The following is a 17,395-nucleotide window of genomic DNA, read 5'->3' on the forward strand; positions in this document are numbered from 1 at the left end:
TGCTGTTGTTTTGTACTCACCCGTTTGCTTTCTTATTTTTGACACCCGTAGGTTGAAGGAGATCAGGTACCTCCAGGTCATACCATCAGTCAGTACGAAACCTGTAAAATCCGCACAATTAAAGCTGGAACCCTGGAAAAACTGGTAGAAAATTTATTAACTGCTTTTGGAGACAACGATTTTACATATATCAGCATATTTCTGTCAACATACAGAGCATTTGCTTCAACAGAGCAAGTATTGGAGCTGCTACTCGACAGGTAAGAGCAAGCAAGTGCTGTCTTTTTAAAAACTAGAAGTGGAATAAATAACAGTTTAATTGGGTTCATTTTTTTAAACCATTAGTTCTTTGACATGAACTGTTTACTTTGGGTATATTAATAATTTTAGACTGGGATTACAACACTGCCTAACAGGTGTGATGATACTTTCCTTCATGAGATGCCAGCTTTGGTCTCTGATTGTAAAGCATCAAGTCTTTTCACTCCCTTTTAGACCTCTAACTTTGCAACAATCATTGCATCTTTCACCTCATCAATTCATGTAAGCAGAAGTGATTTTGGAGTTTTATAGATACCCAGGTCTCTGTGCAACACTATCACTGTGCCAGGAACCTGGGTTCGACTCTAGCGCTGTCTGTGAGGAGTTCACCCTGGGTTTCCTCCAGGTGATCTAGTTTTCTCCCACACATCAAAAACCTAGGGGTGTTGTAGGTTAATTGGTGTATTTGGTTGGCATGGGCTTATATCTGTACATCTAAATTTAAAACACTCTCCAATGCCCTACCATGTACTGTGCAAGTCCTTCCCTGGTTTACCAAAATGAAATGCAACACCTTGCACTTGTCAGAGTTTACCTCCATCTGCTATTCTTTTCCCAGTTCTTTCTGATCCTGTTGTAAATCTCATCTTTTTTTCACTGTCCACTATCATCTGCAAACTTACTAAATATGCTAACTGCATTGCCATCCAAGTTGTTAATATAGAGGTCAAACAACAGTGGAACCTACCCTGATCCCCAGTAACAGACCTACAATCTATGTAACAACCCTCTTCTAGAAAACTCTGAATTCTACTTGCAAGCCAATTCTGCATGCAATTGACCAGCTCACCCAGAATGCCAGACATACAAACTTCCTGCACTAGTCTACACTGTGGGACCTTGTCAAAGCCCTTACTAAATTCCACATGAACATTATCCACTGCTATGCTCTTGTCAATCCTGTTCAGCACCACTTTTTTTTAAAAAGGCACAAATCTATGCTGACCCTCCTTGTACCACTGATTGCTGCCCGACTTGTAATGACGGCTTTTTCGGTTTTTGATTTGGAATCCAGTATTTGCAGTTTCAGTTTTCATTTTACTGAAATCTTAAGTGCGCAACTTTCATTGCCTATTAAGTGAATCTGAATGGTTAGTTTTGTTCTTGCTGATCTCAGAAGTAATTTCTGTAGTTTTCTCTGGGGGAATCTTGTGAATGCACTGATCTGGGGTTCTGCACGATCTTATGACTCCTTAACAATCAGTCGGTTGCTCATCAAAGTTGGTGAAGTGTTGACTCATCTTTTCCCCTCCTCACGGACTCTTATCTCACTTACTTTATATCACATGGAGACGATCAGCATAGTAAAGCACTCCACCTACTGGCTTGGTATTGAGCCTTGGAACTCAAATCCACAACCGGATGATTTGATCAAGCAATTTAATATCTTCATTACCCTTGCTAAATCTTTCTGAAGCTTTTCCAAAACATTTCACTTAACCACACCACAACTTAACATTTTGATATATTTTCTCCTGTGTCCATCTTTGTTGTTTTGTTTTAAAGACAATTTTGCATATTTGAACATAGGGCGCTCAGCGCTGACATGAGATAGCGTTCAATGTTCCAGAAGGATAACTGGGGAGCTGCATTAAATTTAACACAGTTGTGCTGGTCTTTGTGAAGCTATTTTTTTTCCTGTACATTTGAGCAGATTTGCAGCTGCTTTGCAATTACAGGTACACTGGGTGGTAAACTGGGTCCAAGGGCTTAAGATTATTTTCCTTAATGGAGACCATTAGAAAGGACTTAATGAGGGAAAATTTGTAAACTGAGTGCAAAGGAAGAAACTTTTATGGGATGTCTGTTGACCAGATGTTTGATTTATTTTTCCAAAAAATCATATTGAATTAAAGAAAGTCGTGTTTGCCAGTGCTGATCAAATTTGAAAAAAAAATATTTTCATTCACTCAAAAACCTGCATATTTTGTTTGAGACATAGGTTTTTCCTTTCTACACTTTTGCATTCTTTACATTTGTTTCTTGAGTGCTGGTGAATTGTTTACAGGCTTATGTCCTTCCAAGAACAGTTAAATGGAGACATTGTTCAGAAGCCAATCACAGGAAGCTTGTGAATTTCCATCACATGACTGACTATCTTGATAGATTCAGACAAATTGTATTGAGTAAAAAAATGTTTATTCAATTCTTCAGTCAAGAGGATTACAGCAGATATTTTGTTCTAATTTCTGTTCTGGAATGAACTAGAAGTGAGAGAGGCAGGTTCAATTGCAGCTTTAAAAGGAAATTGTTAATTGATCAGCAGTTTCAAAGAGACACAGTGAATGTATTTGGCTCAAAAGTTTTTATCATGTCACTTTGAGACTAAAATTGCAAGGGATCAGAAATTTATATGTTCAGTGCTTTTGCACATTCCCTCATGAATGTTTGTGCTCCGAGCTAACATGTTGACCAAAATAACATGAGATATTCAAGTCCTTTGAGGCAGTCTTGAAATACAAATGAGAGTAAGCAGCACAAATGAGCCTTAAAAAATTGTATCCCGGGTCCTTGTGATTTTCTTTTAAGGATTGGATTGCTTGATCTAGCAAGTGCCTGTTTAAAATGGTTAAATTGTCCTTTTTCCTGATCACCCAATTACAGGTACGGAAACTTTGAGTGTCAAAGCTGCGGAGAAGATGGAGGTCAAAGTACATCAGAAATGAGAGCTGTGATTAGGAAGTAAGTTTGTCGAATGGGTGCTGAAGTATTTTTCATTCAAAACAAAGCTGCATGAATTTAATCAAAAAAGTCTGCAGATGTTGCGACTTTTAGTTTAATACCACAAGTTGCTGGAGAAATTCAGCAGGTCGCGCAGCATTCATAAGAAGCAAAGATATGTAACCAACGTTTCAGGCTGGAGACCTTTGTCAAGGTATGGAGGAGGGCTTTCATGTGTACCGAACTACATGAAAGGAAATTGCTAGAGTTCCTGCAAGGTTACACTCTTTCTTTTACAATGAAATTCTGTATTATCTAGCATTTAACATCATTCCACAAGAATAGTTCTGCAAAACACTACCTCTGAAGGTTCAAAAAAATTTCATAAAAACAAACAACAGTGGGAAAATGCCTACTTCTCGGAGTAAATATTTTCACTAGCTTTTATGATGGATAGTCCAGGGTAGCCATCGAGGGTAAAGGGACAATGATGTGAGGTTTCCTCTTCCAGGGCCTCTCAGCCTTTACCCCCTTTCACCCTCCCATCACTCACGACTTGTGAACTTGCTGCAAATGCTCAGGAGTTGGAGGAGGGGCAGTATGTCACCATCTTCTGAAGAGAAAGCTCTTCTCTTCCTGCAGTCCTAGTTTTGGCTGTCCTGCACATTTTTTTTCAAACATATCCTTTGTGGATGACTCTTTATTTCATTTACCATCCCCAGAAATTATTTGCATTCATTACAAAAGTTGAGTGCATCTGTGGGTAAAATTTATCATCTAGATTAAAGGGAATCTTAATTTTTTTTAAATATTTTGTTTAAAATATTCTCCATGCATGCAGTAATCAGAATTAATATAATAATACAGATTCCAAAATAAACAAAGAAAATGTTACATAACATGATGGTATTCGGCCCCACCCCAAACCCCCCCCCCCCAAAAAAAGTTAATGTAAAAGATATATAGCTATATAAATGTAGGAAGAAAGGAAAAGTTTTTTCAGGAATGCAAGGAGAGATGTCGTCCAACACACATGTATAAAAGTTCGTCAGTACAATTCAGAAGAGAATCTCGCAGGTATAGAGGGATAGAAAGGACATTATTACAAATTTAATTTGGGCACCAAATTTCCAAAAACATAGCATATTTATTTCTCAAAATGTATGTAATTTTTTTGTTTCTAAAGGAATACAACTTTGAATTTCTGCATACCATCTTGGCATACCTAAGAATCTTAAATTCTTGTATCCAAATGGAGGCCATCCTCGTGGATCTTGTTCACGTGAATAAATTGGATCATCAGGCTAACCACAGGATCTTTCTGATTTTTGCAGTACTTTTGTTACACCTGTGATTTAACCCTTAGGGCTCTATGTTCCTGTTTTCAGGGACTACCAACAAGGACATATACTCAATGTCCTTGTTTTCAGGGACGGCCAACAAGGGCATATACTCAGTGTCCCTGTTTTCAGGGACGACCAACAAGGGCATATACTCCGTGTCCCAGTTTTTCCAGGAATGGTTTTACACCCAACCACCAGCTGGTTCGTACTGGTGTTTGTACTGTAATTTGCCCATGAACCCACTTTGGAGTTTATATTATGCAAGGTTAAAAATGGCCTGAGTCCAAAGGGTTAAAATGTATTTTGATGATCTCTCTTCACGGCCACTTTTTCAGTTTATGCTAATGTCACGACAAATTTAGGCACTGTCCAGCCAGAAAAGCACTTGTTTCATTTGTCTGCATTGGAGAATTACTGTAGGTCTCAGTATTTACAGTTGGACTGTAAAGAGTTGCAACCTTTTATAAGACGGTCAGAGCAGGAACAGAACACTTGCCCCCATCAAGTCCTCCAATGTGAGTGATCATGGCTGAGCTGTCCCAAGCCTTCACCATCTTCAGTGACAATTATCAAAGCTAAACAAAACAAAAATCTTGAGTCTGTTATTAGTATCCATATGCACTGTTTTTCCTCTTGTAATAACAACTACAGTCTGAGAAAAGAAGCAAAACTGAGACAAACTAATGAAGATTCATAATAGGGAACAGGTTACATTGAATTCTTAATTTTTTGTTTGCCTACATTGAGAACAAATTCTTGGCTTTGATCAAAAGCATGTTGAGCTGTGCGAAGTAAGTGCTTTCAGACCAAGGAGGTGTGAGCAGTGAAGCAGATTGAAAACAATTGACAGATGTAACCAACAGATTTTAGGAAGGATTGTATTTGTATCCATAACACACGGAATTTCATAAAGCTTGAAATAAAGGCATCTATGTGGCTTGGTCTTTTGAACTTTCTCCTGTGTTTCCAAATTTGATTGGCATTGATTTTTCAGCAAATATTCAGTGTTTGAAATTACTCTGCACTTAATTTGAGACTAGCTTAATGGCGTGCTTTGACATCTGTGGGTGAATTTAGATAAAGGTTGGTGATTGATTCCTTTGCCAATTATATTGTGCTCCTCGTGGGCATGTGCTTCGTGAAATGTGGAATAATGGAGCACTCCAGTAGGTTTTGATAGGAGCCACACTTCAGGTGTCGTTGATATGCAGAGACTTGAAAAATCATTAATATTGCTGAATTAGGCCATTTGGCTCTTCGAGCCTGCTCTACCATTCAAATCAATTCTCCTGTCTTCTCACCATAAACATACTTATTAATCAAGAACCTATCAACCTCAACTTTAAATATATTCAATGACTTGACCTTCATGGTCATCTGAGGCAATGAATTCCATAGATCCACCACCCTCGGGTAGAAGAAACTTCTCATCTCTCTACTAAAAGGGCATCCTTGTATACAGAGGTGGTGCCCTCTGATCCTAGACTCTCCCACTACTGAAAGCATCTTCATGCTCAGTCTAGACTTTTCAATATTTGGTAGGTTTCAATGAAATCCCTCCCTCATCCTTCCAAACTACATTGAGTTCAGTCTCAGACCCATCAAATGCACCTCATGCGTTAATCCTCTCATCCCCGGGATCATCTAACAATTATCTGGACCCTCACCAAATCAGCTCAGACTGGCTTAGGATCACAGGATTCCCCAGTATTTTACAATCAATCTTAGGATCTGCTATTGGACAGCATATAGAGTCTAGCAGTGGAGCAGAGTGACGGATTTGCAGCTCTGCTTGTCCTAAATCGTACGGACCTCATAGCTCTGAAATGCGCAGTTGCTTGTGACAGAATCACTAGCCACAGCCTGCACTGTTCACCCTGGTGTGTTTCTTTGTGAACTGGTGGTTTTGCAGCCTGACTGAAAGGATAATTATTTAATTAGATATTTAAAGGCTTTAATGGGAGTCTACTCATTTATTTGTATTTGTGTCAGAGATGATTGCAGTGTTTGGAAAAATGGACTTGGAACATTGTATTCCACAGTGCAAGATACTCATTGAATTGGCATCAAGTTAAAATCTGCTCAGCTCACTCACTTGTGTCCACTTCATATGCAATGTAGGACATGCTCTCACTCTGTCTTTCCATTTAAAGCATTTCCTTTTCACAAGAACTAATGCAAGCTGCTTCCTTGAGTCACATTTCCAGCAGCCATTAACACGCAGGCAAATACTCTTTCAGCAAAACTAAATCACCAACAGCACTGAACTTCTTACTTGAGTGGGTAGATGCCCCTTCCCCATCACTGATTTCCTTAGCACAAGTTGACATTTTTTGTATGTCCCAGTCTCTTTCGTCCTATTGTGTCCAAGTGTCTTAAGCTCTGGAGTGCCCAGTTTAAACCTCTATGCATCACCAGCCTGTCTTTTTTTTTACTGTGATCAAGGGCTCTTTCAAATCAGCATTTTCATCAGACTTTTGGTAACTTGGTGTCTTCAGTGAAATGTATCACACTAACTTTTGAAAGGATTGCAGTACATCACTTATATGCCATCAACTTTGATAGCCAAGATGATTACTTACCTTTTTTTTTAAATGCACACCATCAGCTTTTTGGAACTGAAAGCTATTTATTCCTGGATCTAACGCAAGTCTACTGACTTGTTGCACTGAATGCAAATGAGAGTCACTCCAGTACTAGATGATGGTATTATGGCACCATTCACAAAAGCCAGCAGGTTAACACTGACCCTTTGTGTAGCTTCCACAGAAGCCCATGCGGTCAGTTTAAATTGAATGCAATAAGCTAGTTTTATCAGAGCCTCTGAATGCATCCTGTGCAGAATGTAGAACTAGGGGCATGAAGAATTTTTGGAGTATTCAAGTACTTGATTGTCTGTTCCATATAAGCATTGTCGAGGAATCCTCTTGTGCCAGGGCAGATTTTACACTCTGGTTCAGGTGTGTGTATGTGCTTCTGAACTGCTTTTGCCCTTCCCTTTGCTATTCCCCTTGTCCATAACCATATGGAGGTGGATGTGTAGAGAAAGAATCTGTGAACAAAATCTTGTTACAAAATAATCTGCTTTCATATTTCTCTAGTCGGCCTTTTATTTTTGCAGATTCTGCTTTATTTATTGAGTGTGATGATGGACAGATTGATAGCTCCTACAACGTAAACACAAGCTTTCCCAAAGTGTATGTGAATCCTAATTTGCCATCTCCCTCTATAAAATTCTTGTTCGTGTGCTTTCCTTTTGTAACTTTGTCGCTCCCCATCACTAACCTTTTTGCAGTTCCACAATCCCCCTGAAATAATTTCGACCGCTTTGGTGTGCCTCTCTTGAGAGAATACAAACAGGAATTATTTGGCACAGTAAGCCTTGCCCACCTTTCAATTGGATCATGGCTGGCCTTGTTTACTGTAAATCCCATGGACTTATTTACTGTAAGAGTTCCCCACAGCCCTCACTTCCCCTTTCTTTCAAAAAATTATTTGTCACAAAGAATCTGCATCAAATATACTATTCTGTTCCAGATAGGACTGCCCTCATCCCAGGAATTAGTCTCGTGAATCTCTTCCAGATTACCAATGCAAGTATATCCTTGCACAAGTGACTGAAGCTGACTGAAGTCACTGACAATCCTGTCCAATTGTAACAATACTTTATTTTTAAACTTGAGTCCTTAAGCAATAATGGTTAATATGCTATTTTGCCATCTGAATTGCTTGCTGCACTTGCATTCTAACCTTTTTTGTGTTTCATGCAATTTAATGCTCTCTCCTAATTCTGCCCCCTCCAAGTTATTAACGTAGATAAATAACTGAAGGACAAGGACTGATTCTTTGTTCAGAAAGTCCATTCTCTGCCACCTTTTGCAGCTGTAAAGAGACCCCATCAAACTACAACCCCATCAATTCAGGCCCTTTATCTGACTGAATCTGTGCTGACCAGGAACACCACACATTTGTAGACACTAATCCTACCTTAATCCATTTTATTCTGCTCACAGTCCTGTCATTATCCCCCTTCCATCTCAGTTTTTTCTGTCCATCCAATTTACAGTGGTCAATTAATTTAACAACCCATTAAATTTTTGGATGTGGGAGGAAACCAGAGTATGAATAGCAAAGACATGTAGTCATAGGAAGAGTGTCCACACCACGCAGACAACACTGTAAATCAGGTTGAAGTCCCTGTTTCTGGAGCTGTGAGGGAGCTCCTCTACCAGCTGCACCACTTCTGCCTATAGTTCAATTGTTGTAAGACAATCATTTTCTGAGAATAAACTAGAAAGGAATTTAAAATCTTATCTGCAATCTAAAATTAGACCATTAAAGAGTTTCCAAACTACCATGTACCGGATAGATGTACAGGTACACGATCCTTTATCCGGACATCTAAAATCCAGAAAGCTCCAAAATCTGGCAAGTGGGGACCTGTGGTCGGGGGAGGCAATGGAGGGGCCGGCGGTCAGGGGAGACGGCTGGGCAACTGGAAGGGGGTGGGGGTGGATACGGCAGCACAATTCAGGTGGGCTTTCCGAAATCCAGAAAAATCTGAAATTCGGAACACTGTCCCCCAAGGGTTCCGGATAAAGGATCGTGTACCTGTACAATATATGTACAGCATGATGTGTGCAGTATAATGTGTACATAAGTCAAATTTGTGTTCATCTGATTGTACCAGTACAACCTGATGAAATGGCATTCTCCAGGCCTCAAGACAAAACATGTAGACAAACAATAAAAATGCAGGACAAGTATTCATATATACAAATAAAAAATATTCTTTCATAAGACAAGAGTCTCGGTTAATGTAAACAGTTCCTTTGGTCATTCCAGCATTCTCACTGCCAAGAAGATGATCTTTCTCAGCCTGGTGGTGTTGGCTCTAATACTCCCTTGTATCTTTCCCAACAGGAGTTGCTGAAAGATGTTGTGTACAGATTGTGTTGAGATGTGAATTTTGACACACTGTAATTTACTCATCATCTTCATTGCCACTGAACTGAGGTTATCGTTTAAAAACTACAATTTCCTTGTGTCGTGCGACAGTCATATTTGCTCAGAGCAGCAGAATTCCTTCCCCAAAAGGCAACAGTGAACCAAATGGCTTTTTACGGTGATCTGTATATTTCAAATTTAAAGTTACTTAAGATAGCTTCTAAAATTCAAGATGCATTTAGTTAAGCTTCAAAGCTCTTATCCACAGTGTGGTGTTTTGGACTCTCACCACTAAATGGCAGAACTCTGGCTGCTATTCAGTCATCACCCTGCTACCTACTAAATATTACTTCAAAGTTTACTTGCATAATTATTGATTTGTTTTTCCTGTTTATCTCTAGCGCTATAGCCTCAATTTTGCGAGCCTGGCTGGACCAGTGTTCTGAAGACTTCCGGGATGTACCGAACTACCCGTGCCTCCACAAGGTGCTCTGCTACCTCAGGCAGACGATGCCAGGTTCCGTCCCCGAGCGTCGGGCTCAGAACCTCCTGGAGCTGTTTCAGAACCAAGAATTGACGGAGCAGGAGCTAGACAGTAAGAGAAGTAATTGTGCTACAAGCAGTGAATTGGGAAAGGGGTGCACGGAAGTGGAAGGAGTGTTCTCATTTTTTAAAACGGCTGCAAAAGCAAAATTGTGCAACATACGAATTTCTGGAGGAACTCTGGGAAGGGGGCTGGTCAGGCAGCATCCACGGAAAGTGACAGTTGAAGCTTCGGAACAAAGACCTTTTATCGATTGAGTGTTGCGCTCCAGTTTTCCAGCATCTGCAGAATTATTGTTTACCACAAGCTACTGTGAAGTATGTCACTGCAAATCTACATTGTAGAGATGAAGCAAAGTTGAGCCTGGAAATATTTTCATCCAAGCCCTGTTCCTTTAGTAAATGTGGATCTGTTTTGCCAATTGTATGGCAAACCTGTCCCAAGTGTTGTTCAGGTTCATGTGAATCCCACAGGTTAAGAACCATGTCAAAGTTGAGGTACAAAGCACACATTTATTTCAGGGATGCAAATGGGACAACAGGGTCAATATGCAAGGCAAAAATCCACACACATACACACGCAATACGCAAGGGGTAACGAGGGAGGAACAGACAGAAGACTGGGAGAAATGACATGAACGTACACAAGGTGATACTATGTTCCCCCATCCCTTGACCGGTACGGACACACTCTTGCTACCTGGCCTCGGGACTCACCCCAACCCAATGTGAAAGGTGCTACTTATGTACCATGAGGAGTCCATAGAGTTAGAACAAAGGGGCAAATGGCCCTTTATAGTTCTGCAGGCAGTACTGGGGTGGGCCAATCACTCGGGGCAGGCTGTTCCCCTTTGGCTGCTGTGGCTAATGGCTCAAAGCCAAGTGGAGGGGCTCAGCAGAGGTCAGCCGAGGTGATTCACCTGGGCCAATTGGGTGAAGGTCAGGGCTGAGTCTGGGCAGGCTCCCTGGACTGTAACACCTGGTGATTTAGGTGGGCTAATCGCAAGGGTCACCTTGATGGCTTGGGGTGAATCTTTAACCTTGTCTGGCAGGCAGTGTGTCCTCCAAACAGGAGCACAGCAGCGCCACCAGGAGGTGGACACTGCCTGTCCGTACACCGTCAGACTATTAGTCTTCTGTTCATTATAAATGTAAAGTAAGGTCTTTTTATGCTCCTAGTTATTATTTAAGCATCAATACTCCATTATCAGTGACATTTAAGTGGGAATTATTGGATCATTTGAAGATGATATGGCAGTTTCTTGTTGATAAGAGATGGATCCACAGTTGAGGCTAAAGTAGCAATCTTTGCCAAAATTAGCTGACTCGTTTTGTGATTTCCCTGATTTTAAAAATCACTTTGTTTTGAATATAATCTAAATTGCTTCCAGCTGTGTTGCAAACTCTGTAGTTTAAAGGTCATTTGAAAATGCAAACCTGGACTTTGCATTCGTGATGACGGTAGGACTATAGGGCTGTACAGTCACTGAGGTAAATTGGCAGCAACTGTTGGGACACAAACCAGAACACAATCCACTGCCAGCAATTCCTTGTCCCTCCACACCTCACCAACATAATCACCAGAAATCAATGGACTTGTAGAATCTTCAGATATTTACACACTATCTAACTCAAGGTTATTCAATTCAATTCAAGTTTGTACCAGCATATTGTGTGTAAATTAATTTTGTGAGCAGTCTGGCTCAACCTGCACATAGTGCAGTCTTAGAAACACAGAACAGTTACAGAGAGATATTAATGATATTTCTGTTGTATTGTGACTTAAAAATAATGCTGGCTTATTTTAAAAGCAGAAATCTCGAGTCAGTGGGGATAGTTTAGCTCCTCATTCATCACTTCTGTTTGATGAGGACAAGGAAGGAAAATGATGGGTTTTTTGCCAGTTGAGTTACCCCATTTAAGTGGCTTTGGTTGTAATGCAATATTATTTTCTCAAACCTTGCTCAAAATTGATTTTTTTTTCCAGATTGTTAATTTAAAATGTAGACTGTATTTTATTAAGTCTTTTATAATTAATTTTGAGAACCTTGGGCACAAACAAGTGTCTTGTCAATTGTACAGATGGTTACCATGGAAACGTCACTTTCAGCCTGGGAGAGGAAGGGGATGTAGAGATAGACGGAATTGAAGAGAAGCAGGATTTCCTCTCCTTTCCATCAGATAAAGTGGCAGAGCAGTTGACTTACATGGATGCTGTAAGTAAACAAGAAATTACATCGGGTACAATTTCCTGCTTACGCAAAATGCCATCTATTGATTTGCATTATGCATCCTAATCTTTCCTCACATCATTAACGGTGTTAGCAAATACAACTCAAAGTTCACTTCACAGAGGAGTATTTAAAAGCTTTAAAACATGTTGTTTGACATGTGACTTCATTATCAAGACTGGAATGTCTGTGCTAGCAAAAGCTGCAACAACTTTTTTTGTTATTTTCAGAACTAGATGTCATGTGAAGTAATTAGGTTTGTGAAAGCTGAATAGCTCACACTGTAACAACCAGATCTTGGGAATCTGAGCAATAGGTCAAGATCAATTTCAGAAAAAAAGCTGCAATATTCAAAGTTGGAGTGCAGTTTTTGTTTTCTGTTTTCAAAACATTTGAATCTTGCTTGGTTGGGGGTGGTGGGGAGCTTTGTCAAATGTTTTTTGATGGAACAGGTCAAAATACTTTCACTCTTTTGAATGGGACATTGCTTTGATGAGACTTCATTTGTCAGATTTAAGATGGATAGGGTATGAAACCAATTTTGTTATTGATTTGTCCAATTTCTAAATGGTGAGTTGAGCTAAAATTGCCAAGTGGTTCCTGTTGCTACCTTCATTTTCTATTTTCTTTAGATCATTCATGCTTAACCCACAAAATTTCTGCATGGGTAAGCTGAAAGATGTAGTAAGAATGCTGTCCCATTTCCCCAAATACCAGCATGGTAGTGTAACGCTGTTTCAGTGCCAGTAGTCGGGACCAGGGTTTGAATCCTGTTGTCTGTAAGGGCTTGTATGTTCTCCCCGTGTCTGCATGGGTTTTCTCTAGGGGCTCTGGTTTCTTCCTACCATTTAAAAAGCATAAGGGGGTTGTCAGTTAATTGGGTGGCATGAAATTGCCTGTTAGTGTACTGTATGTTTAAATTTTAAAAATTTTAAAAACTCCTCTGGCAGGACCAATTGTCTGTGTGCCTTTTCAGTCCTGTTGCAAGGACCTGTCGGCTCACCACACTGTCAAATTTCATTTGTACTTCAATCCACGTAAAACCTTGTCTTCTAATTACTTGGATCTGATTATCTTAATGCCCAGAGAGTTTCACCAAAAATCTGCTGAATGTGTGTTCACCAGAATCTAGGACCTCAATCCTGAGATAACTAGAGTTAGCTTCCCTCCTCCGAAAGCCTCCAGTCTGAAATGAGCCATGGTCCATCACACCCACACCAGCTAATAAGTACACAGTGTTCTTATTGTTCACCTTTATTGTGCGAGCACACAGCCACCTGACACTTCAAATGCAATTAGTTGTACTTCAGTCTTTAATTGGCCCATGATTAATCCTTTTGCTCAATTTCAGGAATTGTTCAAGAAAGTTGTTCCACACCACTGCCTGGGTTGCATCTGGTCGAGAAGGGACAAAAAGGGAAACAAGCACCTGGCACCCACGATTCGAGCCACTATCACCCAGTTCAATGTTCTCACCAAATGCGTCATCAGCACCATATTGAGAGATGTGCAACTAAAGCCTCAGCACCGGGCCAAAATCATTGAAAAGTGGATTGATGTTGCCCAGGTAACACAGGGCTAATCTATTCTACCTGTATGAAAAGTCAAAGTCCATGGTGCAGGTATCTACCTTGGTAGAAGAGAACCATTAAAACTGAGGTGGAATGGATCAAAACAGCAATTTGTACAGGCAGGTTTGGTGGTTTGTTGGGTTGTGGTATTTGGGAGTTTCTGCATCTAGATTTGGAATCGTATGAGATTGTAGAAGAAAAAGAGCCACGGATGAGTTGTGTGGCCATGGAAATTTTCTGAAGCTTTTGGAATACTGACCTATTCATCATTCCCTAGCACTGAGAGCTTAGAAAGTTAAATCACTATGTTCTGCATCCTTGGCTGCAAGCATAGCTCATGCTAGAACTTATCTCCATTAGCCTCATATCACAGACCAAAATGAATAACCAACACCCCTTAATTCCCAGTGTTTTTAGAGTATTTGCTGTGCTCTGTCCTGTGCAGTGGGGATGCTGTGGTTGCTTTGTTCTCATGCTTTGCTTAATTATACAAGATGTGCGGCGTCTGTGTGTCTGGTTTTCACTGAAGTGCTCCCATGATCATTTTACAATTTATAAAATGGATAGCCTCATTGGCTGCACTCTAGGTCAGGGCCTTTGCCCTATAGAACTAAGTCGAGTCTTTATTCATTTTTTTTTTCTTGAGATGAAGCTATAAGACTTCTGAAGGGAAAGAGATTGGGGTTACATACTTAGCATTTCCTGTTTCAGTCAATGCTTGTATATGAATACTTAGCATTACCAAACAAAACACTTAATGCCATTTGTGTGAGGCATAAGGCAAACTGATTTTCAAATTTTAATTGCACTTGGAGAATTGAATTGGCCCTAAAGGAGAGATTTTCTCCCTCCCCAATGGTGAGTCGTAATTAACATTTTCATTTTTTGTGTCTCAAATTCTTGTTGGTATGACATATGGACATGAGACTACCTTGCAACGTCTGTCCAAAGTAGTTGTCCAAATCTAGCTTGTTATGAATCAATTATTTGGGAAAAGGATGAGGTGGGAGAGAGGGGACTATGTCTGTAGTCAGCTCTGACCTCACTTCATTCCTGGAAATACATAACTTGGTTCCACTCTATACTTCATCTCATAAAAGTTAGGGACCAGGAATTGTGCTTCCCCTGTTTCTCCATATAACCAGGGTTGCAGAAGGCTTCCATTACTCTCTTGGCTGAGATGAGCTAGCCTGGCACCAGCTGTGGTATTTTGGTCCAGTAAGTGCACCAGGTTTTTTTTTGGATAACTATTATCATGTGGTGTGGGTCCTGAACATGAACTTTTTATGTCAGGTGCTCCCACTTTTCCAGCCTCTTCAGCCTGTGAGACCCCAAAAAAGCACCCACAGTTTTGTTTTGAATGCTTTTGGTGTCCTTTACATCGCTGTCGGCCTGCGAAGTTGATTGGCAATGAAGTGAAGAGGTGCTTGTGGTGGAAAAGTGAATAACAAGTTTCAAGTTACCGAGTGTAAATGTTTTCCACCATATCTCATTGCTGCAATATTTTCACAGCTGACTCTCTTTGGTAACTGAATTCAGAACCCTGAGATGTGATGAAACCAACAAAAACTGATAGACAAAGGTCTCTCTTGTTCCACCACTAGGAATGCAGGATCATGAAGAATTTCTCCTCCCTGCGTGCCATTCTTTCCGCCATGCAGTCAAACCCCATCTACAGATTGAAGAGAGCTTGGGCTACTGTTTCAAAGTAAGTTTGTCTTTCTAGATAGCCCTGTATTTTTTATACAGTAACTATGTAGTGATTGGATTGTAGGTTTCTCCCTGAGCTTGCACAACTATCAGATGACTTCACCCCTCATCCCCAAAGTATGTCTTGACTGAAAAATAAGAATTTGCTGTGCGATTGTCTTTAATAGAAAAATTTATTTTTAAAAAAAAAGGATTGCTGAAGTTTCAAATCTTGTGCCTGTAAAATTCTTCCTTTTGGTGGATATATTCTTCTGGTGAACCAAATGTGATCACCAACAATTCAGTACATTTGTAATTCCTAATTATCCAAAGAAATGTGTTTGAGTGTTAACTCTATGCCAGAGACGATTTGGTCTTGTCATGATTTTGAATCTGCTTGGACATTTGATGAGCTCCCTTGGTGTTCAATAAAGATATCCTGTATGATTCAGTGAAGTTTCAAAATGACACCAAGCAGTCTGTGATTTACTTATTGTCAGAATTGTTGATTAGTCTGTCTCTTATAACCTCATATCTATTTTTTTTATTAATTAGAGACAGCATGTTGATGTTTGAAGAGCTTTCAGAAATATTCTCTGATCAAAATAACCACCTGACAAGTAGAGAACTGCTAATGAGGGTAAGGAAGCTATTATAGTGGGGTGTTAAATAAAGTGCTCATAATGAATTAAACCAGTTACTGACTATTGAATATTGGACTCCAAAGAAGCACCTGGAGCAGTCTGCTTTGTTTCAGATAGCCTGGCTTGGTCAGGTTCATCAAATGTTTTAAGCCTTGGTACAAATAAGGGAAGTGGCTTTTCTAAGTTTAAATTTTAAATTTAATTTTAAGAAAATGTTTTTAGATTGAGACATACAGCACAAAGAAAGGCCTTATTTTGACCCACGAGTCCGTGCTGCCCAATTTACACCCTATTAACCTACACCCCTGGTACATTTCAAGTGGTGGGAGGAAATCGGAGCCCCCGGGGAAAGCCCACACAGTCATGGGGAGAAGGTACAAACTCCTTACAGACAGCGCAGGATTCTAACTATGCTAACCGAGAAACATAAGTTGAATTTATATAGCCTGTGATGTAACAAGTGTATTAGGAATCTATCTTGGAAATTCTGTCTTTTTAATGTGTTACTAAATGGAAATTGTGTCAATGTTTGACTTTATGGCTTCAGACACTGTGGTCCTCGTATTTAAAAACTAGATGGAACACTTGTATGGCAGTTCCTGTGTGTAATTATTTGTTCAATTATATCCTTTTATTTTTATTCCTTTATTCTCAATGATAACAATTACTTGCTGTAGGAACCAGGACACATTTATCATCCACAAGTGTATTTGTAGAATCTTTTGAATATTAACTCCCTAATTTCATAAAATCACATTATACTACAGGTACACAATCCTTTATCCAGAACTTTTAGGGAACAGTGTGTTCCGAATTTCAGATTTTTCGGGATTTCAGAACAAAAGCCAACTGCCCCAGATATAAGCCCACCTGAATTGTGATGCTGTATCCACCCCCTTACAGTTGCACTGGCATCTCTTCCCCCCCCTCGCCCGCCTGAGTCGCGCTGCCGTCTCTCTCCCCCCCCCCGCCCACCCGAGTCGCGCTGCCGTCTCTCTCTCCCCCCTCGCCCGCCCGAGTCGCGCTGCCGTCTCTCTCTCCCCCCTCGCCCGCCCGAGTCGCGCTGCCGTCTCTCTCCCCCCCTCGCCCGCCCGAGTCGCGCTGCCGTCTCTCTCCCCCCTCGTCCGCCCGAGTCGCGCTGCCGTCTCTCTCCCCCTTCGCCCGCCCGAGTCGCGCTGCCGTCTCTCTCCCCCCTCGCCCGCCCGAGTCGCGCTGCCGTCTCTCTCCCCCCTCGTCCGCCCGAGTCGCGCTGCCGTCTCTCTCCCCCCCTCGCCCACCCGAGTCGCGCTGCCGTCTCTCTCTCCCCCCTCGCCCGCCCGAGTCGTGCTGCCGTCTCTCTCCCCCCTCGCCCGCCCGTCGCGCTGCCGTCTCTCTCCCCCCTCGCCCGCCCGAGTCGCGCTGCCGTCTCTCTCCCCCCTTGTCCGCCCGAGTCGCGCTGCCGTCTC

The 17,395-nt window shown here is 41.0% G+C and overlaps 1 protein-coding gene across 10 annotated transcripts in view; it reads left to right on the top strand.

The window, feature by feature from the left end:
• The window catches only part of rgl1 (ral guanine nucleotide dissociation stimulator-like 1), a 301,930-nt gene that overhangs the window by 260,295 nt on the left and 24,240 nt on the right, over window positions 1–17,395 (top strand). For all 10 annotated transcript variants that reach the window (XM_069937500.1, XM_069937502.1, XM_069937501.1 and 7 more), the window contains 7 exons: window positions 52–260; window positions 2,926–3,003; window positions 9,674–9,867; window positions 11,898–12,031; window positions 13,398–13,613; window positions 15,222–15,325; window positions 15,862–15,946. In XM_069937500.1, the coding sequence (XP_069793601.1) occupies window positions 52–260; window positions 2,926–3,003; window positions 9,674–9,867; window positions 11,898–12,031; window positions 13,398–13,613; window positions 15,222–15,325; window positions 15,862–15,946 (1,020 nt within the window). The remainder of the gene's footprint in view (window positions 1–51; window positions 261–2,925; window positions 3,004–9,673; window positions 9,868–11,897; window positions 12,032–13,397; window positions 13,614–15,221; window positions 15,326–15,861; window positions 15,947–17,395) is intronic.

The sequence above is a fragment of the Narcine bancroftii genome, chromosome 5 (genome assembly GCF_036971445.1).
Source record: "Narcine bancroftii isolate sNarBan1 chromosome 5, sNarBan1.hap1, whole genome shotgun sequence".
Lineage (NCBI taxonomy): Eukaryota > Metazoa > Chordata > Chondrichthyes > Torpediniformes > Narcinidae > Narcine > Narcine bancroftii.